Below are 23,886 nucleotides of genomic sequence, written 5' to 3'. Positions count from 1 at the left end.
TTTGGTTTGTCCATTCTGGGCTACTGTAGAAACATGGCGGTACAACATGGCGGCTCCCTGTGTAGATATAAAGGGCTCATTCTAAGGTAACAAACACAATGATTCTTATTTTCAGGTGATTATACACTAATTAGAACATACTTATGAGTATTATATTTAATTTCTGCCACTAAATTCTACACACTGGTCCTTTAAGATGTAGTTTTTGAAAACAAAGTTTAGCAGCAGCAGTTTTTTTTGAGTATTTTTTTATCAAGAATGTTGCACTCAGTCATACCAAAATATTTTTTTTTTTGTAGTTATCTTCGGTTCGTTCTTAGAGGAAGACACCTTTTCTATATTTTGAGGCATGCATTCATAGGGAAAAAAGAGAGCGGAGAGGAGGCAGACGAGAAGCCAGAGATAAACAGCGGGTAGGTTTTGGTGGGAGGGAACAGAGGGATTGTGGGATTGCGGGTCAGGTGAGGCGGTGAAGCAGCTCAGAGAGAGAGAGACAGAGGATCCACAGATTGAAAGATTTAAAGAGGAAAAGACAAGAGGGACACCAGGGCTAAGTCTCCAAACAGAAGATGGATTTTATCTGCCGAGTGTGCGTTTGACCACTTTTAAATCTCCTGATTTGCTGGTTTATTGAACAGTTTAAATTGAGAGTTCTTGTAATATTGATTCACATCGCGTGTGTCATTATTCAGCCTGTTGTGTTTACAGTAAATTAAAGTGTTGACACAGCTCCTGCCAGAGGAAAACTGAAGGTTGTAATTACAATTGGGCAATTAAAGTTTAAACACTTAATGAAACGACCTACGGTAATAACATTCTGAACAATTCATTAACTTGTGGAAAGTGGAAATTAAGACCTAACTGCAGGATCTCTGTGCGTATGTGTGAGGAAACTCAATGGGCCTCAAGCAAGAAGCACTCATCAACAGATTTGCTTTCGAGTGGCACGTAGGACTGATGTAAGAGAATTTGTGGCGTTCCATCAATTTAGAAAACTCTCAGACGTTCAGAGCTGTTGTACGAATCATGAACAAACAATCTGACTCTCCTCACAAGGGGAACATAATACCTTCATCTGAATGAATTTTCATCTTTGTGAATGAAACCTTTCCCACAAATGGAGCAGAACAATAGACTGTATAAAAATATGGACGTAGTTACCGTGATGTCACTCGTTCGTTGGTTTCTGAAGAGCAGTTCTGAAGCTCAAAGCGAGCCGCTCCAGCCGTCGCCATCTTGGCAGTGCGTGACTCTGCCTAACTCCCAGCCAATCAAAACTGGCAAAACTGGACGTAGTTACCGTGACGTCACCTGTTGAAGCTCAAAACGAGTCACTCCGGCCGTCCAGAGACTGTAATTGCATTCTGACTGTTGCCATCTTGGATTTTTGGAGCCAGAAGTGACCATATTTGGATGAGATGGTGGCGCTAACACTAGCTGTTAGCTTGGTTGGCATGGTACATTTACCGTCTATGGTTAATTGTGATAATGCTAACGCTATTGCTAATTTTCGCTAGCGAAAAACAGGCTTAAAACCATTAAAACAAAATAAACTTACCAGAAAAACTGAACATCTGACCCCTTAGAGGGTCTTTTAGTTCAGCCAAACACTTAACAAGACTCTTTTAGGCCACCAAAATGTTACAATTAACTTTCATGGTTCCACAGCTACACCTGTACTCTGTTAATCTGGGGTTACGCCCATAGACTGACGTCACCCGTTGGTTTCTGAAGAGCGGTTTTGAAGCTCAAAGCGAGCCGCTCCGGTCGTCGCCATCTTGGCAGTGCGTGACGCTGCCTAACTTCCAGCCAATCAAAAATGGGCGAAGAGGCGGGCCGAATGGCTGAAACAAGCCACTTAGCGGCTGGCGGACCTGTCACTCAAAGCAGCCATGTCCTTCATTATGCATAACTTTACGGCTTAATAAAATTTAAACGTACAGTTGTCATGAAAGAGGAAATTAGCTACAGAGACCAAAACCGTTGTTTGTACCAGGCTGTAAACATGTTTATTTCTGCTGTAAAGTTGGACATTTTAACATGGGGGTCTATGGGGATTGACTCGCTTTTGGAGCCTCAAGTGGTCGTTCAAGGAACTGCAGCTTTTGGCTTCATTTTACAGCCCCGGAGGTTGCTGCTTGAGCAGAACAAGTCGCCTTATATGGACGTTTTAGGGACGTCGATTATGCTAATGATCAAAACTCACTAACGTTCATCTTCTTCAAATGGTAGTGAAGATGTTACTGAGGTGTGTCAAACCAGGCAGAAATAGGCCCAAAAGTGCAACTGCAGAAAAAGGTTAAGAGAGTTTGTTGAATCCGAACACTTCAGAGAGAGATATATACGATAAACATACGATAATACGTTCTTGCATGAGGCCCAATCAGAAGAGGAGTTTCCTCCACAGCAGCTGATGGTGCAGAGTCGGTCTGGTCACTGGAGGGAAACCCACAGTGTCATGATCCTCTGTGAATACGGCTTTAGATTCGTCCTCCTGTGGGTTCAACGATCTGATTTGACGATTGAAAGGTGTAAAATTTCAACGACAGTTTTGTTTTGTTGACCGACAGCTGAGAAAAGTGTCTAATGTGCCAAAATTAAAATACAAACATTCATCTGTCTGCTTTTTAAGTAAGAATCTGAAGAATCTCTGCTGTTTTAAACTGCAGCCTGTTCGTTTGAAACCTCTCTCTCTCTCTCTCTCTCTCTCTCTCTCTCTCTCGTAGGAACAGGAACATGCTGTCTTTTTGCCTCATTATCCCACATTTCATTCATTTCCCTCCTCCCGCTGATGCTCTCATTCCTTTTCTCTCTGTCCTTCATCTCTTTAAAAAAAAAAAAAAAACAAAACAAATCATCATCATTTTAAATCTGAATCATTTCTATTTTGATCACTATTTCACACTCCTTTAAGTGATCATGTCTCACAGATTTATCCAACATTTGTCCACCTCTGTCTTTTCTGTCTTTGCGGTCCTTTATCCAGTGTCCTCTATAGGATAATCCGGGAAAACCGGCTTTCACACACACAGCTGTCTTCATTACGTAACAATGTTGGGAGATTTCACAAAGCTTGCATCAGACGTCCTCGTCCAGCTTGGATCAGTCCAAAATCATCAACCGTTGTTGATGTATTTATGTTTTTGGCTCGTCTTTCGCCTGACAAAATCTTTCTGAATGGTGTTCACTCCCAGCTCATATTCCTGCTTTGTGTTAAAACGTCACATTAAAGAAGGCGCCTGTTGCTGCTGCGGAAAGGTCGTAGGTTCAAACCTGTAAGCCACTCTGGGGTTAAACGTACGGGCTGAATGCTTCACGTATGGAATGACGATGGAGTAAAGCCCTGTTTTGTTAAGATTTGCATGAAAACTGAAGTCCAAAGTTGGCGTGGAGTAAGTTTTTAAAGTTATTTTCTAAAGTTTTCCGAAAAATGAGCCATTAAATATCTCGGAAGTTTTTCCATCAATCAAAAACCGAAGTCAGAAAACAAACCTCGTCACTTTTCCGGTGTCACAAAGCTGAATTTGATGTGATAAAATCCCCCCAAAAAAGTCCTCCGTCATAACGAGGCCGGTTTTACCAAGGAGACCTTGAGTCATTCACCAGCTCTTCTTCTTCTTCTTCTTCTTTTCTCCTGTCATTCTTCTTCTAATCCCTTCTCGTCTACGCCTCCTCCTCCTATTTTCGGCTTCCAAAATCGGTTTAATCCCCTCGTCTCCTTCCTCTCACTCTGTTGTTTCTATTTTCTCTCTCATCTTTATTTCCGTTCTAGATTTTCTTCTTCTGTTTTTCACCGTCACTGTCAACGTCACCCTCTTCAGTTCCTCCTCCCTCAGGCGCTCACACGTCGGTGGCGTTCAGACAGGTGGACACCACATCCTGCGTTTCGAGCACTATCTTCTTCGTCCTCCCTCCGCCGCCTCCTCCTCCTCCTCCTCCTCCCTTGACCGGGTGAATGCTGTCCAGCCGGCCGCTCCTCCCCCTCTCGCCTCCTCTGCGACACTTGAAGACGGCGAGGAAGGCGGCGCGGTAGTTGCGGTTCATCCAGCCGTACAGCAGCGGGTTGGCGAAGGTGGAGCACATGGCGACCACGTGGAAGACGGTGTAGAGCAGGCGGAAGTCGCGCATGTCCAGCACCGTGCTGTCGATGTCGGTGGCCAGCTGGAAGGCGTGGAAGGGCAGCCAGCTGACGGCGAACACAACCACCATGGTCACCAGCATCTTGGTGGTTTTGCGGCGCCGGCGGTGGCGCTCAGAGCCGGCGCTGCTGTTGACGCCGCTCTCCGCCGGGCTGACGTGGCCGCGCAGTTTGGACCAGATGCGAGCGTAGGCGAAGGAGATGATGGACAGCGGCAGGAAGTACTGCAGGATCAACATGGAGATGCTGTAGACGGTGCCGTCGGTGTTTTTACCGGGCCACTTCTCCGTACACACCTGAGACAAGAAACACAGAGATTACTTTAGCTTTGATCAGATTTATATCAGTCATGGATTTGGATACTTTTAAGCTGTGTCTCAAATCACGTACTTCTGTTAGTACACTTTCATGTAGTTCACTATGTACTTAATGGCGTAGCGCACAAATTTCTACAGGGTAGTGTTGTCTCAAATCAAACACGGCCGTTGTGCACTTAACCGGAAATGATGATGGCAAATTAGCATTAGCTAGCGTTAGCATTAGCTAGCGTTAGCATTCACGTTATCGTTCGCGCTACCAAATCATTACAGGCTGCTAAATTAACCCAACAAACATACTGATGGCTTATATCCAACAACAGTATAGTGGTGCTTAGTGCTAAAAACACATGTATAACTAATGATTTGTATAATGCGGCGATTTTCACAGTAATTACAACGTACTCCAGTTTGAAAAGTGGTCCCTCCCCTTCCGCTACGTAGCCAAGATGGCGACCATTGAGGGCGAGACGTGTCCATAGTTCCACACTCAACTTTTTGACCGTTTTGAGTGCACCATCCGGGTTCTCACAGTGCATTTCCTGTATTTCTCAGTGTAAACGCACTTATGCGCTCAAAATGTTAAGTATGAGTGCAGAAGTATGAGATTTGGTAAAGTTTAAATGACATTTATATGTTTATGTGTGTTTAGGGCTGCAAGTTATTCATTCAGTTAATTAATTTATTTATTTTATTTTATTATTTATTTATTATTGTAAATTTGATCAATCTAGTTTAATTGCGATTATCTGAACATATTTAAATTCAGTTTAACTTTGCTTAGTTTGGGTTTAGTTTATTCTGTCAGATTAGATCCATTTAGAATTAAATCCTAAAAGAGATCACTTCAATTATATCAAGTTATTTCAGGTTAGATATTTTTAATATTAGTAGATTGAGTTTAAAATTGAAATGATTTCTTTGGGGGAAACAGAGTCAAAGCAAATAACTTTAACTAAACATCATGAAACCAATAATTCTAAAATGGGAGCACATTGAATATGATGTGCAAAGAGTTGAGCAGCATTCAGACGGAGGAGATGAAAGGAGCTACAGCTGCTTCTAACATCATGTCTATGAGGCTGATAACCTCTGATCACGTCTAGACAACCAAGTGACAACATCCAAAATGATGACAAGAGAGGAGAAAAAGCGGAGAGAGAAGAAGGACAGTGAGGAGAAGAATCCGCCAGGTTGAGTTTGGATGAAAGGCGAGTGAAGAAGAGATGAAAGAGATGAAGGGAGGAAAGGTGAGTGGCAGTGATGGAGGGGTGCCAGCGGGTAACGAGACGGAAGATCAAAGAGCTGGACGAGCAGGGAGGCGAGAGGGACTGATCTGCTCGAGTGTTTGATTCTGAAACCCGGTGTTACAGGTGTGTGTGTGTGTGTGTTTATACACCTGTATGGTGTGTCCGGGCTCCAGAGTGAAGGAGCCGTACTCTCTGAAGATGGCCAGAGGGCTGGCGAGCACGGCGCTCAGCACCCAGGTCAACGCTATGACCCCGAAACACACGTCCTTACGCATCCTGGTCTCCAGGTGGTACACAATACACCTAAAACACACAAACATAGACACACACATCAGTGATAAAGAGGACATATCTGTTATTTAAATCCTGTTCTGATGTTGGATGTTAAAGTTCCAAAACATGAGGTGAACATATGTAGAAATGCTGCCTGCAAGTCAAAATCCAGGGCTTCAATCTGATCTCAACACTTCGTTTGCAACGTTATTTTACTTTCCCGACAAAGTGACGTCAGGTTGTCACATGCCCATAAACGTGCATCTGTTCCGTAGCCTTGGTTGCTAAGGTGGTTGCTAAGGTGTTTCCACGTGTCGTCATATTTCAGATGTGATTCAGCTCCAACGTGTACGGATGGATTTGAGAAGTTGACATTTGGAGTAAAGAATGACTATCTCATTACTATAGTTTGTTTACGTAGCCTCCGGAGGCGGAGAAAGCTTCCTGAAGCTGACCAATCAGAACAGAGTGGGCTCATCAGGAGGCGGGGCCTTAAAGAGACAGGAGCTAAAACGGCCTGTTTCAGACAGAGGCTGAACTGAGGGGCTGCATAAAGGACCAGTAGAAGATAAATAAGGAGTTTTTAACTGTAAATCATGTAAAGATATTCCAGTAGAGCCCCAGAATATAAATATAGAGCTGGAAATGTGCAGAATATGTCCCCTGGATTGCTTTGATACTGAAGAAAACTAAAAAATGTGATGATTCCCAGACGAGTTCTACAGTTATAAGGAGCGTGTTGTTGTTGTTCTACGATTTCAAAGCAGATTTATGGATGTTTGTCCGTGATGCACATGAGAGATGAAGTGTAAGTCACAATGAATCCAAAAATATGTCCATCATGTCTGTTTGTTCAGATTTGACTGAGTTATGACTCAGACGGGGTATGAGTTTTGACGCTCCCTGGGGAGGCACCTCACAGTTTGAAAACTACTGGTCCAGACGTACGAGCTCAACAACTATCAGGTGCATTGCCATGAAATTTGTACAAATCGCTCTGGCAATTTAGTTTTGTTTGAGGACTTAACAGACAAATAAAACACAGAATCTATGGCATTGTATTTCCCAAAAAGTTAAACAATCCCTTTAAATATAAAGAGCTCCAGGAACAGGTTTGGTGCTTTGTTAGGACTTAAATGTTTCCTGTTGCTTTAAAATCAGCTCTGCAGGGTCACACAGGTTGTTCACCTGAACCTCACCTCACTATTACTCTTCACACTTACATTCAAACTGCCAAAACAGCAGCCAGCCAAAGCCTGACTGTGCCATCAGTGGTGCAGTGGGGCCACCAGTGAGGTTTTGGGTTTACATGTGAATCTTCATAGTTACTCTCTTCAACAGAGAAGCCGTGTTAAAGACTTTACAGTTTTGGTCATTTAGTGGACGTCAGCCCACTGTTAGCAGGCAGGTGGGGGTTCAGAGTCCAGATGGTCGACACAAACTTTTTTCAATCTTGAGTTGTTCAACTTTTGCCAAAACTAGAAACACAGAAACGGTGCTGTTTTCCAGAGCACTGGTTCCAAACCCTGAGGTCCAACCCACCCAAGGGTAACCAAAACTTCATGGGGGGTCCATGAGGCCCTCTTGATTTTAAGGAGTGTAAAAAATTATTTTTTTTACATATACAGACAAATTAAAGGAAACACCAACATAAAGTGTCTTGGCATTGATGCTATAGTCTCTGAACCCTGCTGGAGGGAGTCCAGACGTTATTAGCAAAACAACAACCAAACAAATAAATAGCTCCTACACCCATTTTCAATCTTCAAAGTTCATAGTAAATAGTAAACAATGGTTCCTTAACTTCAGACAGAAGAAAACAAAAATCGGCATCATCATCAACTCTAGCTAGCTAGCAAATTGACGTTAGCTCCATGAGTTGGTTAGAAACTCTGTCTCTGGATATCTTTTCTTAAAAAGAGAAACCAGTAAAAGTGTCTTACTTGATGGCTACATACATGTTATCATGGTAAGAGACTGAGGCTAAAGCTAACAGATCCCAGGCATCCTCACCAGTTGTCTCTTGTAGAAGAAATGCACATAAATTAGCAGCATAATTCTTGTATTGCAGGGTCTGCAGGGTTTTCATGGTTACTATATGGTCTGAATGCTTGACCCCTACAGTGCTGGTATGGTTTGGGTCAACTTAGAGGGAAGGGTCACTGCAAATCAATACAAAGTGGTTGTGAATCATCACCTTTATCCTATGATGAAACATTTCTATCCTGATGGGAGTGATCTCTTCCAGGATGACAACGCCCCATTTCACAGGGCACAAGGTAGTGCCGGGAAGGGAGGTAGCAGGGAGAGTTCAGGGACAGTACGTGTGATCAGGTCAGGGTCACAATGGTTTCCAGCCGGTCTGGTTTGAGGAGGGTGGGGCTTTTTCCACCTGTAGCTACAAGCCATTCTTCAAAAAGATACTCCCTCATCTGGTGTTGTGATGATGGTGGTGGAGAGCGCTGTCTAACACATCAGTCCTAAATCTCCCATAGGTGTTAAAGTGGGTTGAGATCTGGTGACTGAGAAGGTCAAACCATATGATTCACATCATTTTCATACTCATTAAACCATTCAGTGACCCCTCGTGCCCTGTGAATACGGGCATTGTCATCCTGGAAGAGACCACTCCCATCAGAAATGTTTCATCACAGGATAAAGGTGATCACTCAAAACAACTTTGTATTGATTAGCAGTGACCCTTCCCTCTAAGGTGACAAGTGGACCCAAACCATACCAGCAAAATGCCTCCCACATTATAACAGTGCCACCAGATCCCCTCACTGTAGGGTTCAAGCATTCAGACCTGGACCAGTTTTTCCTTTAATTTATCATCCATTTCTGTATATATACAGTATATCTCTGCATGTAATTCATTTATATGAAGAAAACAACTCAATTTAAAGATCCCCTCCAGACATGTTTTAATATGTATATAAAATACTTTGAATAATAATTTGTGTCTGTTTTGGTTTTTCCACAAAAAAAAGTTTAATTATTTTGTTATAATCCTTAAAATTACATTTTCTCCCTCATTGAAAATTCCAGAATCTATAAATATGTAAATATTGTTCAAAAGTTAAACTGTTGGACACTAGATGTAAAATCCACTCTCAGTGTTTGTGCTCTGAAGGCTTCAAGTTCCCACATCACACTTGAGTAAGTTAAATACTGGACCATGATTGGCTGTATATAAAGATGAGCCAGCTGTCAATCACAGCTGTCAATCAAACGCCCACCACCTGTAAGTCTGCAAATCTTCTTAATGGAGAAATAATTTCTTAAATCACCACCAGCACACTTATTAGAGGGCCCACATTTAGAGATTGAGACCATAATGACTCGTTGGAAACAATGATTGACAGTATATCTGGAGAGAATTGGAGGTTTTTTGGGAGTCTGTTGGAGCCGTTGGTGACACTACTGCACTTTAAAGGTATTTCTGAATGGGCTCCACTTGCTCCTGATTCAACAACCACCAACCAGCTCCTCATCTTAAGCCCCACCCACCTGTGTCGGTCCAGGGCGATGACGTTCAGCGTCACCGTGGAGACGTGGACGGCGAGCCCCTGGGCGTAGGGCAGCAGGAAGCAGAGGGTGCTGCCGAACTTCCACTCTCCCTGCAGCGTGTAGACGAGGGTGAAGGGGAGGCACAGCGTGTTGACCAGCAGGTCGGCTGCAGACACAAGACAGGAAGTTCACTCAGGACAACTTACGGACAAAAAGAGCCTGATGTCTTAAAATAGAAATTGAACTCTTTTTAGATTTTGGATAATGTTTGATTTTCTGATGAGAAAATTTGACTTTTGGCACAAACATACTGCACAGTGTTTATATTCGGGGCTTTCTGGTGGGGAGGAGGCATGTGATGTGAGATGGTAACAATCTGCTGATGCTGCTTTTACATTGCAAGAAGGATGAGGAGGAGAGAAGAAGAGAGCATCAGCCTTTAATTACATCTTGTGTTTATCACTACACTAGCTGTGTTTCCATTAGGGATGTGCAGAGAGCCCATTATTTGTATTTATATATATTTGTTGAGGCAGCAAATTTATATTTGTATTTGTATTTGAATAAAAGTGGGAGTAGGTGTAAAAATCCTGTTTTTGTTTTTTATGAATTTTAGGATATTAAAGTGTTAAAATAAGTGTTTATGAATAAACTATCTTATGAAGAAGGTCCCCACACCGGGTCTTCCAGATCATAGACGACTCATTGCAGACAGACCTCGACCTATTTATACACCCATAACACAGAGACAGCACAGCGTGTAACATGTAGGGAAGAACTTCAAAGGTGATTCTTGCTTTGCACTTTTCATTTATTGCCTATTTTTTACAACCTAACTTTGTGGAAAGGAGAAGAGGAACAACAGGTTATGGAGAGTCTCTTGAGAGCACTTCACGTGTGTCAGCAGCTCAGTTTTATCTCTGGGGAACACCCCCAACTCCAGGAGTGATGTCCAAATTAGGAAATGTGCGTCATGTAGCAGGTGGATGTGACTCCCCTCGTTGAGACCTGCTGATAGACGTCACAGCGGAGCAGAGGAGAGACACTGAGATAACGATGTAACCAACGTGCACGCTGGTATTTAACATGTTTTCTTTTCTTCCCGAAAACAAATAATTTTTAAAAATATTTATACGAAATAAATGTATAAAACCCACTATTTCTGCTTTGCCAAATAACGTATTTGGTTTCGGGGACACCCCAAGTTTCCATCAATGTATTTTTATGTGCATTCTGAAGTATCACATTAGAAAAAGTTGATGGAAACAGAAAGATTTGAAAAAAACTTCCTCAGTTCTCACACAAACACATGATCCTCATGTCATTTGAAAGGCATCTCTGTAGTTTTAAAATGTCAGAACTAGTTTAAATGAAACTGAATTGAATTTACAACTTATTTACTTAAAATATTAAACAATAAATGAATGTTTGTCTGCCATTTTTTTTAACAGCTGTCTTCTTTGCACTCCTGTAACAGCGATATCAGGATCTTAAAATGGCAACTAACAACTATTATCATTATTTTCTCAAGTAATCGATTGGTTGTTTGGTCCATAAAATCTCAGTCCATGATTCAAAGATTACTGTCATAGAAGACAAAATAAACCAGAAAACATTCAAGCTGAAACCAGAGAATTTGGACAGTTTTTATTTAAAAAAATGACTCAAAATGATTAAAATAATTATCAAAATGGTTTTCCGCTGATCTACTTACTGGTTAATCAACTAATCGTTGCAGCTCTAATGTGGTTTGAACATATGGGATCATGGGTCTTTGTGTGTTTAAACCATTCAACTGGGTGCCAGTTTTAAGGGCTTAATTGTACCAGAGTCCAGAGCCAAATTGTCCATTTTTAGACGGTTGAAACAGGCCAAGCTTTGTCTACATTTGTGCTTCTTATCCAAACGGTATTTATGTGTGTATGAAGACACAACGTGCAGGAATGTACAAACTTCATCCTCCCTTTGGGACATTTATTTTTCCCCTCAGTCACAGATAATTGAACAGGCTGTGTGCATCTCTGCTGTATGTGCTGATGTTCAGGAGGTCATCGAGGTCACTTTCACATTGTTTCTCTTCTGCTAACAAGCAGAAAATAACAAAGTGAAGGATGAGGTGAAGAAACGTGAAACCACACCGACATATCAGTACTAGGTGACCATTCTTCTCTTTTATAACTGTTTTTAAATTCTAATCACTGTTTCATTTGTTTTCTATATCCAGTGTGGTCCTTTGCTTTGGCGGTACAGATGTATTTACATGTCATCTGAGGACGCAAACAGATTCTCAGCTCTGCCCCCAATCCTCACAGAGAGAGAGAGAGAGAGAGAGAGAGAGGCCCTCTGATCCGACAGACAGCAGGTCACATGACCAGCACGGTATGTGAGTCTCAACATCTGCTGCTGCTGCTGCTGTTGAGCGTCCATTAACATCTGCATCTAAACACACAGACTGATATACAATCCTCCAGTCTTTGTTCGGTAATAAAACACAAATCAATCCCTGAAATATTTATGTGAGTTTGTTATTTTATTTCAAGTTCGTGTACATTTTCTCTCCAAAAACTGGAGTCAAAGTCAAAGTTTTACAAGTCAAAGTTAAATAAAAATCCAGCTTTCATCTCAGAGGAACACAACAAGGATCCCCCCCCCCCCCCCCACATAACTTCAGGCAGAGCTTTGCTGCCAGTTTTGTTCACCCTTTGTTCAACAAGCTCCTCTGGTTGAACATTTTTAACGTTATCAAACAGTTTCTGAAACTAATCTTTTGGTTTATGGAGCTTGTTGACAGAACAATAACACATTGTAGATAGCACCGAGGTTGAGAAGAGTCGATCTGCAGTCTTACAGACCTACACGACACCCCCCTGAACCCTAACCATAACCCTAATCCTAACCTTTAACCCTAACCATAACCCTGAACCCTAATCCTAACCCTAACCCTGAACCCTAACCATAACCCTAATCCTAACCCTAACCATAACCCTGAACCCTAATCCTAACCCTAACCATAACCCTAATCCTAACCTTTAACCCTAACCATAACCCTGAACCCTAATCCTAACCCTAATCATCCCACTGCTCATGACTAAACCTAACCAAGCGGGTGTGTCATATAGATACTGTGAGAAAAAAAGAAAAGTAAAAAAAAAAAAGAAAATAAAAGAGAAACAAAAGTATCTTACATAGAAACATGTCTTTCTTTGTGACATGCAGTAACATATACATACATATGTTTGTCTTTCGGGAGGCTGAGAAAGTGAAAGTCTGGGATTTTCTTCTCTAAATTCTTTGTATTTTTGACAACTTGTGAGAAAATGAATTTCTGTCTCAACCTCTCCTGTTCTGCAGTGAGTACAAATCCTCTTAGTTATTTCTAGCCATTGTCTCTTATGGCGACCAGTTTCTATAGCGAGTTAATGGTCACTGAGTCTATATCTAGTCAGGGTTTGTCTGTTTACAGGATGTTTAATTTGGGTTAAATATTGGGCTAATTGAAACTTTCTGTCCAGTGAATTATAGCATTCTAGTTTATTTATTGATTGGATTTCTGTTTTCCACTGCTTGAAATATCTCAGTTTATTATCTCTGTATTTGTTTTATTTGTGAGTTGGGAATTATTTTCATAGCATCACTTTGACTTATGAATATGATTTCCTCATTTGTTCCATTCCAGATGTTTTTATCTGGGTTCAGACAGCTTTGCTGCTCTAAATAAGCTCTGTGATGGTGTGAATCTGAATCTGAGGAGAAATTGGCCCAGTTCTGCTCTGCATCCGTGGTGTGGACAGTTTCTGTGGACTCTCAGTATGTTTTTACAGAACTCAAGATGGACTTTTTCAACTGGGTTTGAGTCCCAGTGCTCTTGTTCAATTAACGGGCCCCAAACTTCACTTCCGTACAATACAATAACACTTTGGAAAATTTTAAGCCAAATCTTTACTGGGGGGTTTAACTGGAAGAGGACTTTTCTTATGCAGTAATAAGCTCTAGGAGCTTTATCTGCCTGTGCACTTACAGCCTTGATGAAATGTCCTGAAGCAGTGACAGTCAGGCCGAGGTATGTGTACTCCGCTGTATGACTCAATGTTGTCTCTCCCAAAATAAACTCATGTTTTTTAGTTTGTAATCTTGCTTTTTTTTTGAAATATCATAATTTTAGTTTTATCTAGATTTACTCTGATTGCCCAGTTTTCACAGTAATCATGGAGTATGTTTGTATGTTTGTGACAGCAGCAACAGGTCATCTGCATAGAAAAGACATTTAACTTCCTTCCCCTGTAAGTCCAGTCCCGGGGCTGCAGAGTCCTCCAGTTCTCTCTGTCTCTCAAATTCACATTCAAATTCAAATAAGCTTTACTGGCAGATCAGAAACCTACAGACTTTTCTCCCCACATAGATGGGACAGTTTCTGAAGATATATGATTTATTTTTTCAAAGAAAACTTCTCTCAAATCTTTATATTTGTCACAGTATAATAGGAGGTGAGATTCTGTCTCAACTTCTCCTTTATGACAAAGTGAAGCCAGCCTGTTCTGCCTGTGACGGCCTGTTTCTATGGCCAGACTGTGTCAGGTACTCTGCCACCATGTACTCTCTCTCTGTCTCCACGTCTTTTTCACTGCTGTGTTGTTTCTCTGCTGCTCCGAGGTTTTCTAGCAGGAGATGATTCTTCATGACATCAACAAAACATCAAATATGAAAGAAATCTGCCTGTTAAATGTTGGGGAGCACCTTGTGTTTGGTTATGTTTTAGGCTACATGCTCCTTATAAATAATATAAAAAAAAATGTTATTATTTCTGGAAGCTATGACAACACTTCTCCTCCTTGACGAAATGAGAAAACGAGGTTATGGATGTCTGCGCTGCCTGCAGGATGTCCCTTTCACAGACGTGAAGAATTTCCAAAAAAATACCTCGAGGAGGCTCTGAGGTTTTTACACACAGGGGGAAAAGTACTGGTACAGTGGGAGGATAACAATGTTAAACCATAGCAACCAGTGCTGCTGAGAAGTATTCTCAGATACTGTAAACAGGTGGAACAAAGAGAAAAATGACAAAGTTTCACAGCCCATGTGGATCCTCACATACACCTGGCTCAGTGAATTCTATTAGATCCTCCAGAATATCCTCTTTATGAGATTGTACCATAACGTTTCACCGCACTGCGTTTGGGAATCAGCTTCTACTGTAACGGCCACAAATCAATGGAACATCCTGCCTGATGATGTGAGGAGCTGCAGCTTCATCAGCACTTTAACAAACAACTTAAAGAGTCTGTTAAACGCTGCTCAGCTCTGCACTCACTGATATTCATATTCTATCTTATGGACTTGCTTTAATTTGACAAACATACATCTTTGATGTGTTATTGTGTGTGTGTGTGTGTGTGTGTGTGTGTGTGTGTGTGTGTGGTCCAGGTATTCCTCACTTTGTGGGGACATAAATCTGTTTACTAAGGATGTGAAGAGAGCCCAGTATTTGTATTTGTATCTGTATTTGTTGAGGCAGCAAAATTATTTGTATTTGTATTCAAATTACACTTTTAAAGTTTATTACGCTTTTAATTTTAGAAAATTAAAGTGTTACAATAAGTGTTCATTAAGTATTCATGAAGTGTTCCTTTGGGAGCGCTTCATTTGTGTCAGTAGCTCAGCTTTATCTCTGGGGAACACCCCCAACTCCAGGAGTGATGTCCAAATTAGGAAATGTGCGTCATGTAGCAGGTGGATGTGACTCCCCTCGTTGAGACCTGCTGATAGACGTCACAGCGGAGCAGAGGAGAGACACTGAGATAGAGATGTAACCGACCTGTGTGCTGGTATTTAACATGTTTTTTTTTCTTCCAGAAAACAAATCATTTTTAAAATATTTGTATGAAACAAATATTTGCAAAAAACCCACTATTTGTGCTTTGCTGAATAACATATTTGTATTCGGGCACACCCCTACTGTTTACACAGTCATATTGTGGGGACTCGCCTCCCTTATGGGAACAAAAAGCAAATCCCCTTAAAATCATTAGTTTTAAGGTGAAGACTTGGTTTAACGTTAAGGTTAGTTTAGGGTTGTCTTAAGGTTTGGTCAATGTAATGTCCTCTGAAGTGATGGAAACATGACTGCATGTGCTGTTTCTTTGCTCTGATCCTCCAAAGGACTAAAGATGCAAATTCGCTTAAAGCTATAATCTGGTACAGTTTATCAAATGGTGATATTTATGTTTGAGTTGTCTCTTTTAAATAAATAGATAAATAAAAACATGGGGACACACGGCTACAATAAGGTCAGAAGAGGTGAATAGCTGGTTGTTCTTCACTGACTGACCTCTTGACCTTCCAGTGATCTGTGTCTGTGGGTCTATAAAGATACAGAAGATGTCAGAAGATCTTTGATTGCAACAACTGTCACAACAAGAGGTGATGGAGAATCTCACCAGTCTGTGAACACAGGGAACCGTTTCCATAGATACAGATAATGTAAAGCGCTCTGTATAAGCATGTGAGAAGTGCTTCAAGTGTTTTCATGGAGTTGATATCCTTTAAAGGACGAGTTCACAGTTTGTCAGGTCTTAAAACGACAGTCAGGAACACTGAAACATGTTTTTCTATAATCGTTCCTTCTGTTCATACTCGACGTTAACAGATTCATTCTTCTGTGCTGTCAGACACGTGAAAGCAGTGAAGTTAACAGACCTCTGAAGCTCCTCGTCGCTGCTGCAGGCTACCAGCTCCAGGCTACTTTTAGCCGCTACCAGCATAACACACTCACACATCTCGAGATAATACGTTTAGCTCTGCTGCTTTGAGTTTGATCCTTTTTTTTTAAAAAAAACTGTCTTTGTGAGTCAGACAGTGTTAAATGTTGAATCGAGACTTTTAAGACTCTGTTTAACAGCTGTGTTCAACACATACAGATAAAATGAAACTTTAGTTGAGCTCTCAGGATTTAATATCATGAATTTGTAAAACTCAAAAGGCAAAAAGAAGTTAATAATGTTTTTCCAGGACACGGCCAATCGCTGTGTGTGTGTGTGTGTGTTTATTAATGATAGCCAGCAGCAAGTTATACTCTGCATCCAATTTTCTCTACACTTTTCAGAACAACAGATACTCCAGGCGTTATACAGATCCACATCACACACACACACACAATTAAAGAAGTGCCACTTTACACTGTCTATTTATTTCTTCAACGTAATTAACTCATTTGTTTGTGAGTTTTCTTATTTCGTGGCGGCTGCAGAAAGGAGATGAGCGAACACAGAAACCAGGAGAGTAAACACTTTAATTTGAATTCCTCCTGGACAGACCCTTCAGCTCCTTTTAAACTCAACAATGACTCATAGTTAAAGAGATTTTCTGTCCGCACAGCTCAGCCAATAAACACCAAAATGTTTCCTCAACTGGAGACAAAACAACACCTTTTTCATTAGAGATTTAGTCCTGGTTTAAACACCGAGGTACAAAAGTGAAAAAGTACTTTAAAAACTTTAAAAACTTCTGACTGAACTGAACTAAATAGAGATTAATGACACTTTTATAGGAGTATTCTTCTCTTCCTCATCAATATGGGTTTCATTTGGTTATGTTTCACCTCAGAAATAGAATAATAGAGTAAGATTAAAGAAGCTGAGGTCAGTGGTTTCCCATCCTGTGGATGTCAAGATTAATATTAGGGGTCATGAGATGATTAATAAGATTGAAAAGAACATTAAACTCATTAGTTGTTTTTTTTTTCCTTCTAATGAAATGCTCGATGGTTTTCAAGCCCCAACAGTTTTTCATATTATGGATGTAATGAAGGAGGATTGTTCTTGTGGTTTTAAACTGAGATGGTTGTTAATTAAAGGCATAAATACGGTGGCCCCGAGGTGCAAAACGCAACAACATCAGACAAAACACAACATTTTAGAAAAACCTCTTTGTTACTGGCTGCAGACACAGACACGTTTTGCTGTGTTTTGCAGCTCAAGGCCACATTACAGTACATATAATTTATTTACTGAAAAGGTGATTTTTATTGTAAAGTTGTGAATCCTACAGGATTAGTAGCTGTCCGTGGTCCTGAAGTCTCTCTCCCTCTCTCTGAACCAGTCGCTCTCCATGGTGCTGGCATTTCTAAAAATGTTGTGTTTTCTGTTTTCTTGCTGTGTTTTGTGAAACGCTGCTGTCATGAAAATGTCGTCGTGTTTCCAGTGTTGTTGTTGTGTTTTGCACTAATAGACTAAATAAGAGATCATAAGCATCACTGAAATGTTCCCCCAGTGGTTTATAGCATAATAAAGTGATGTATGTGCATATAATTTACTTTATAATTTACACTTAAAAGTGATTTTTAGTGTAAAGTTGTCCCTACAGGATTGGGAACTGTCCGTGGTCCTGAAATCTCTCTCCGAGCCTGTCGCTGTCTGTGGTGCTGAAATCATCCATCCCACTGTGTGTTTGCTCGTTTGCTTTGTTTTACTTGTTTAGCATTACATTAGCATTTTTCCCTGGAGTGTGAGTGTTATGAATAAAATGTATTATTGTTCTTCTTCAGGCCTGAAAAGCTCTCTGACAGCAGAGATAATTTCCCTCCTCTGCACCACTTCACACTCAATTACTCCTCACTGTTAATGTGTCTTATTCTCTTGCTTGTGTGCTGATGTGGCGTTTATTAATTCACCTATTTATTTGTTTAGTTGTTTACATGTTAAATCATGAATTTATTTTGCTGTGATTCATTTATAATTTAGTTTTTTTATTGCTGTTGTGTTCTAGTTGATCTTTTCACTCTCGTACTGTTAATGGTTTTAATTAAAAAGTGAACTTGACTTTTTTCTTGATAAAAAAAGGAATTTTCTGTGTTTTTTGATGTTTTAGGAATTAAAACTGACTTCCCCAGTTGTTTTAAACACCTTCAGAGCCGCTAAAACGATCGTGATCCGGGCAGTAAAAGTCCAATTAATCATGCACCAGCGTGAAATTTCACAATTGAGCATCGTGTGTCACTTCGCAGGCGACGGGACTTGTGAATCTCGCCTCTTCACGCTCGTCTCATAAATAGAGCTGACGTGACATCACCCACTGTGTGTCGAGGCTGAGAAAATGATTATTTATGACACGGTACTGAACAGATGATTGGCTAAATGCTGGTTGCGCCGTCTATCGTTGCTATACTGGATATTTAAATCTTCTTTGATGTTTGAGGTCAAAGTTGAGATATTTTCCAGCTCATTAAAACATGTGAAGCTCTGCAGGCAGTTGGGCTCCGAGTCACATGATGCTGTTGAGAGCTCATCTGTAAGATCTTCCCTTTTTCTATATCTGGTATCAGTTCGCTGCCGCTGAGTCGTGGTGGCTGTTAAAGTCTGATCGATGTGTCTGAGACTGATATTATTAATTGATTGAGGCTTATCAGCAGCTATTTACAACAGCTGCACAGCCAGCAAACACACGTCTAGAAATGCTGTGGAAATTATTCCAATGATGCAACATTATATTTGCTCATTGAAGATAAGCCAGAAAGTATCTGATTTATATGTCTTATATATATATGAGCAGTAAATGGTAAAGCTTTTATGAGCTGGAAAACATTAAAAAGATAAGAAAACACTTTGAATCACTTTAAAAGAGCTTCACAAGTCAAAGCCTCTTTTGATCTTTCTATTCCCTCCGGTTCAGAAACAATAATATCAAATAAAAATAGACAGTAGGGTTAATGTATGTACAACATGAGTACATATAAACTCCCAAAACGCTCCTCTGTGCCCTTGGGAGTTCGAATTAAAGGATCTTTAAATATTTCTGTTCTGTATTCTGTATAAAATTTCTATTTATAGACTCACACAATCATATTTTGCAACAATAACTGTGGTTTCTCTTTACTTTGAGAACACACCGATAATAATTTGATTTCATCTCGCGGTCTCTTGTTCCCACAAACAGCAGCAGACATCACAGGAAAATAGCGTATAACAGCTGACAGATGTCTGAGTCACCATCATTGCCACTGACCTACAGAGGGTAACACACACACACACACACACACACACACACATTTATCTTTGGGTGTCAGGGAGCATTTCCTGTCTGTGATGATTCTGACGGCATCGAATTAGAACAAAACAAAGTGAGAGCTGCTGCTGCTGCTGCTGCTGCTGCTGCTGCTGCTGCTGTTGTGTGTTTGTGTGTTTGTTTGTGTGTGTAAACATACCAACAGCCAGGTTAGCGATGAAGAAGTTGGTGACGGTGCGGAGTGTCTTGAAGCGGTAGATGACGTAGATGACCAGAGAATTACCCAGAACCCCCAGGACGATGATGGTGCTGTAGGCCAAGATCAACACCACCTGCGAACAACAGCAGTGGTTCAGTTCACTCGACTGGAAATGATCAACTAACTGAGGGGATTCGTCACTGGACGGATTCAAGTCGAAGACACGGAGAAGGTTAATAGTTTCAGACTGTGGGAAGAGGGCAGAATAAACATTATTACAACATAAATACAAACATAAACAGACTGAGGGCCATTTTTTAACCACGTTATCGCAGTGTGGTGGTGTTGGTTGTGAGCGCAGCAGCGCAAAGTGCAGAAGGGCTGAGTGAAGGTGAATATACTGTAGATCAGTCTCTCATTACTGATGTCATAGCTCTGAAACAGCTGAGCCAATCACAGTTAAGCGTGGTAATGACAGCTCAACAAAAAAAAAAAAAAAAGTGCTTCTTCAGGAAATGTCCGGACAGTTCAGATCAGCACGAATCTGCAGTCGACGACAGACGTCAAACATTCACGTCATCCATGTTTATGATTTGGCTGTCGCATAAATTATGTTATTCTTGTTATTCTTGTAGCATTCAGCTCCCATTTCAGTTAAATCTGTACATGTGTGACAGTTTAGGACCTCAACAGTCTTTACAACAGAGCAGGATACATGAATATAACTTGGTTCTGGTTTCTTTTCACGCAGAAAAATCCAAGCAAACCAAAATAAATCACTAAAAGCTCTGCTCATTGGTCAGCTGCGTCTGGGGGCGGGACCACGATCGTAAACACAGGAACAAGATCCTGAAGAAACTCTCCTACTGCCCAAATACAACGTACTATGTTGTCCGCATCCCAGCATGCAAAGCTCTCCTGGCGTACTGCTCCAGAGTTTGTTTGGAACGGATCGAGACCACCTTCTGACCAAACTAGTCACACCAACCAGAGTCTGATACAACTGGACTAAAAAGTGCAGATATGAAAACACCCTTAAAGAATCTGGATTGAGCCTGAAGGTCTGTAATGTGAACGTAGCCTGAGATAACTGTCAAACACTACAAACAGGTGAACACAATATCCAGTTAAGATGCAATAAAAGTATAAAAAATATCCAGTTAATATGTAATAAAAGAGAAAATCCAGTTCAGATGCCAGAAGAGGAATGATTTTCCAAAACTATCTCAAGTAAAGTAATAAAGATTTATTACAACGTTGGGCTGTCAGACTGCTTTAAGGCAACAGGGATTATTTTTATGAAGAGGAGTCTAATCGTTCTGTATTTGCAGTATTTACATGTCCGTGAATATTTTGTAGCACTAACAGTCAATAAAAGCTTTACAAAACGCTGCCGGCTCCTCGCGGGAGGAGCAGTGGGTGGTAAAAGGTCACAAGGAGAAACTGAGCAGTAGTTTGTGGTTGTTTAATGGAAACATTACTGTGGAAAATGAACCATATGAACAAAAACATTATGATTTATTACAGTGTTTCTTTTTTTCTTGGCTGATTGGTTTCTACAATTACTTTAATCAATATATTCAATCAGTGTTTCTAATTAGGTTTAAGGGGTAATAATGAAACTTGTACCTGTACACTCAGCAGTTTGATGGGGTCCTCTGGAAAATTCACGCCCTCGAACACCAGAGTGGGCAGAGCCGGGGGCGCTGCGCCGGCGCCGGAGTTGTAGTCGTGGTAACCGAGGTTGTCATCGTCAGGCAGGAGGCGGAGCTCGTCCTGTGTGGCGTTGGCTGTGCTGACGACCTCCATGTCCGATCATATGTGTTCAGCCGGCAGCGGCATTTTACAGACAAACAGTCTGTTAGACGGGCAAAAACAACACAGAGACACAAGATGAAGTCAGAGCAGAGAATCTGTATTAAAGCTGCATTTTTTGGCCACTAGGGGGGAGAAGATCTCCACAACAACATATTACTGCCTTCTGTTCTTTATTTACACCTCAACTTTCACCAAGTCTTGAGAGAAACATGCTAAATGCTCCACTACGTTCACCAGCTAACTGTGTCTGTTAGAGGATACATTTGCCAGAAAGCAGGAAATAGGAGTTAAATTGTGAACTGTGCAGTTTCACTTGTTTCAGAACTTTTATAAAGATGTCTGAACATCTTTGTTTTCATGCACACAAACAGCAGATCACAACAAGTCACTAGAAATGCATTTCCTGCGGAAAATGCATGTGAATGCTGAAAACTGGTAAGGAATCGCAAAGCATTGCTGAAAATACTAAACACTTGTTCAGGATCCCCAACTGTACAAATAGAATTCGATTACCATGGCATGTTACATTTAAGAGATTTGGCAGTTAATAGGCAGTATGGCGGTGTTTTATTTATGACCACAAGGTGCCATGATTCAGTATGTCGTGCAGATTCTCATGGAAAACCTGTGTACCAAGTTTCATTTCATTAAAGACAATAGAATTGCTGAAATATCATGTTATAAGGTTACTTTAGCGCCCCCTTTGGGCAGAACCTTATGTAATGTTACACAAGTCTGTAAGGTCACCTTGTGTACGACATTTCCAAATTTGGTCACAATCCGATTCAGTATTGAGGAGTTATTGACCATTAAGTGCATTAGGCCACACCTTCAAAAGTTTGCTAACCAACAGACAAACCGTAAGTGATATCTGAAAACAAATGAATAAGTTGTGTTCGGGGTCCTTTAAACATGATATGTACCAAGTTTGGTGAAGATTGGATGAAATATGTGCCAACAGAAGCAAAACATATGTTTATTAATAAAAACAAAATGGCGGAAAAATTTTATGGGCGCAAATGGGCGTGGCCTATATCAGTCTACTCAGCATCATCCAAGGACCATCCTGACCAAATATTTTTTTGATAGGTCTTACGGTTCATGAGTTATTAGCCAAAAGGCTAAACGTGTAATAACTGACCACATGGTGGCGCTATAGGTACAATGTTTTAATATGTTTAGCACTTCAACATGAGACACCTGTACATCAAATATGAACAGTTTAGCACTTTTAGTTTTTGAGATATTAGCTTTCAAACATTCCTCCCATAGACTTCAGCATGCTTTCAGCATTCACACTAATCAGGTTTGAACATGTAATCATGTTATGTGAGGCTGATGACTCCAGTTTGCACAAAGTTTGGTCAGAAGCCAGATTTCCCTCCAATAAAACCTCCGGAGTTTATAATCTCAATAACAATTAATCCACTTGCAAAACAGTATCAACCTTTGTTTTATAAGTGATTAATGTCAACAGCAGCCCTGTGATCTTTCTCTTTTTAATATGTATGTATGTCAGTATGTATTATTTTTCATGTTCGTGTCCCTAAAAGTGCACAAAGTGTTTTAATGACTCAGCGGTTTTGTGTTCGTGTAATGAGGTCACTCCAGCAGGAAACTACCTGTGTTACTGGGTTATTCTTAATCCCTCAACCTAGAACGAACCGGGATTATGTGAATAAATGAGACCAGATTACTGACAAAAGTAGATCATCAGATGACATCCAGTACACTACGAACGACATTTCACCGGCAGATCAGCCGCGTCATTGAGGTTTGATTCAAGCAAAATTTGTAATTGTGATTTTTTGACCAATATTGTGATTTAAATTATGATTTTCTATCATTTGAAGCCTTTTATTTGTCATCTACATAAAAACAAAAATGTGATTATTCTTGACTTGACTCACAGTTATTAAATATTACATAAAATACTACTTAAAATTTACTCAGTAATATTCAAACATACATACAGTAGTTGTGACAGCTTGTTATGTTAACCCGTAAGAACCCAGTTCTCCTTAAAGGAAAATTATGGGGAATATAAAACAGACCAAATGAACCACAAGGAACACATTTCTGGATTTTTATTTTGAAATTCTACCTTCAGTGTCAAAGATCTGTAATGTAACATATATGTCATAACAATATTTCCTTAACGTTTTAATTCAATCAATTTGTTCAAGAAATGTGGTCAGAACAGGTTAAATGTAATACAGGACGTCTTGTTAAATGGGTTGAAACCTTCCTTTAGTGACAAAAAAACAAGAGTTTTAAAATTAGCTAGTTCTGTCACATTTGCTGACCAGGCACACTGCCGCCATTTTGGAAGTGATGTCATGGGTACACAGATTCACACATTGTCACATGACTGCAGCAGGATGT

The 23,886-nt window shown here is 40.5% G+C and overlaps 1 protein-coding gene across 1 annotated transcript in view; it reads right to left on the bottom strand.

Annotated features, from left to right (window-relative positions):
- Nucleotides 1-2,605: 2,605 nt before the first annotated feature.
- npy2rl (neuropeptide Y receptor Y2, like) overlaps nucleotides 2,606-23,886 on the bottom strand; it is a 62,134-nt gene continuing 40,853 nt past the window's right edge. The window contains exons 2-6 of the mRNA XM_042401802.1: nucleotides 21,313-21,541; nucleotides 19,684-19,816; nucleotides 9,489-9,654; nucleotides 5,855-6,008; nucleotides 2,606-4,434 (exon numbers count right to left, since the gene is read on the bottom strand). Of these exons, the coding sequence (XP_042257736.1) occupies nucleotides 3,841-4,434; nucleotides 5,855-6,008; nucleotides 9,489-9,654; nucleotides 19,684-19,816; nucleotides 21,313-21,492 (1,227 nt within the window). The 5' untranslated portion in view covers nucleotides 21,493-21,541 and the 3' untranslated portion in view covers nucleotides 2,606-3,840. The remainder of the gene's footprint in view (nucleotides 4,435-5,854; nucleotides 6,009-9,488; nucleotides 9,655-19,683; nucleotides 19,817-21,312; nucleotides 21,542-23,886) is intronic.

This window comes from Thunnus maccoyii, chromosome 22 (assembly GCF_910596095.1).
Source record: "Thunnus maccoyii chromosome 22, fThuMac1.1, whole genome shotgun sequence".
NCBI classification, from domain to species: domain Eukaryota; kingdom Metazoa; phylum Chordata; class Actinopteri; order Scombriformes; family Scombridae; genus Thunnus; species Thunnus maccoyii.
This window is presented reverse-complemented; position numbering and strand designations above follow the sequence as displayed.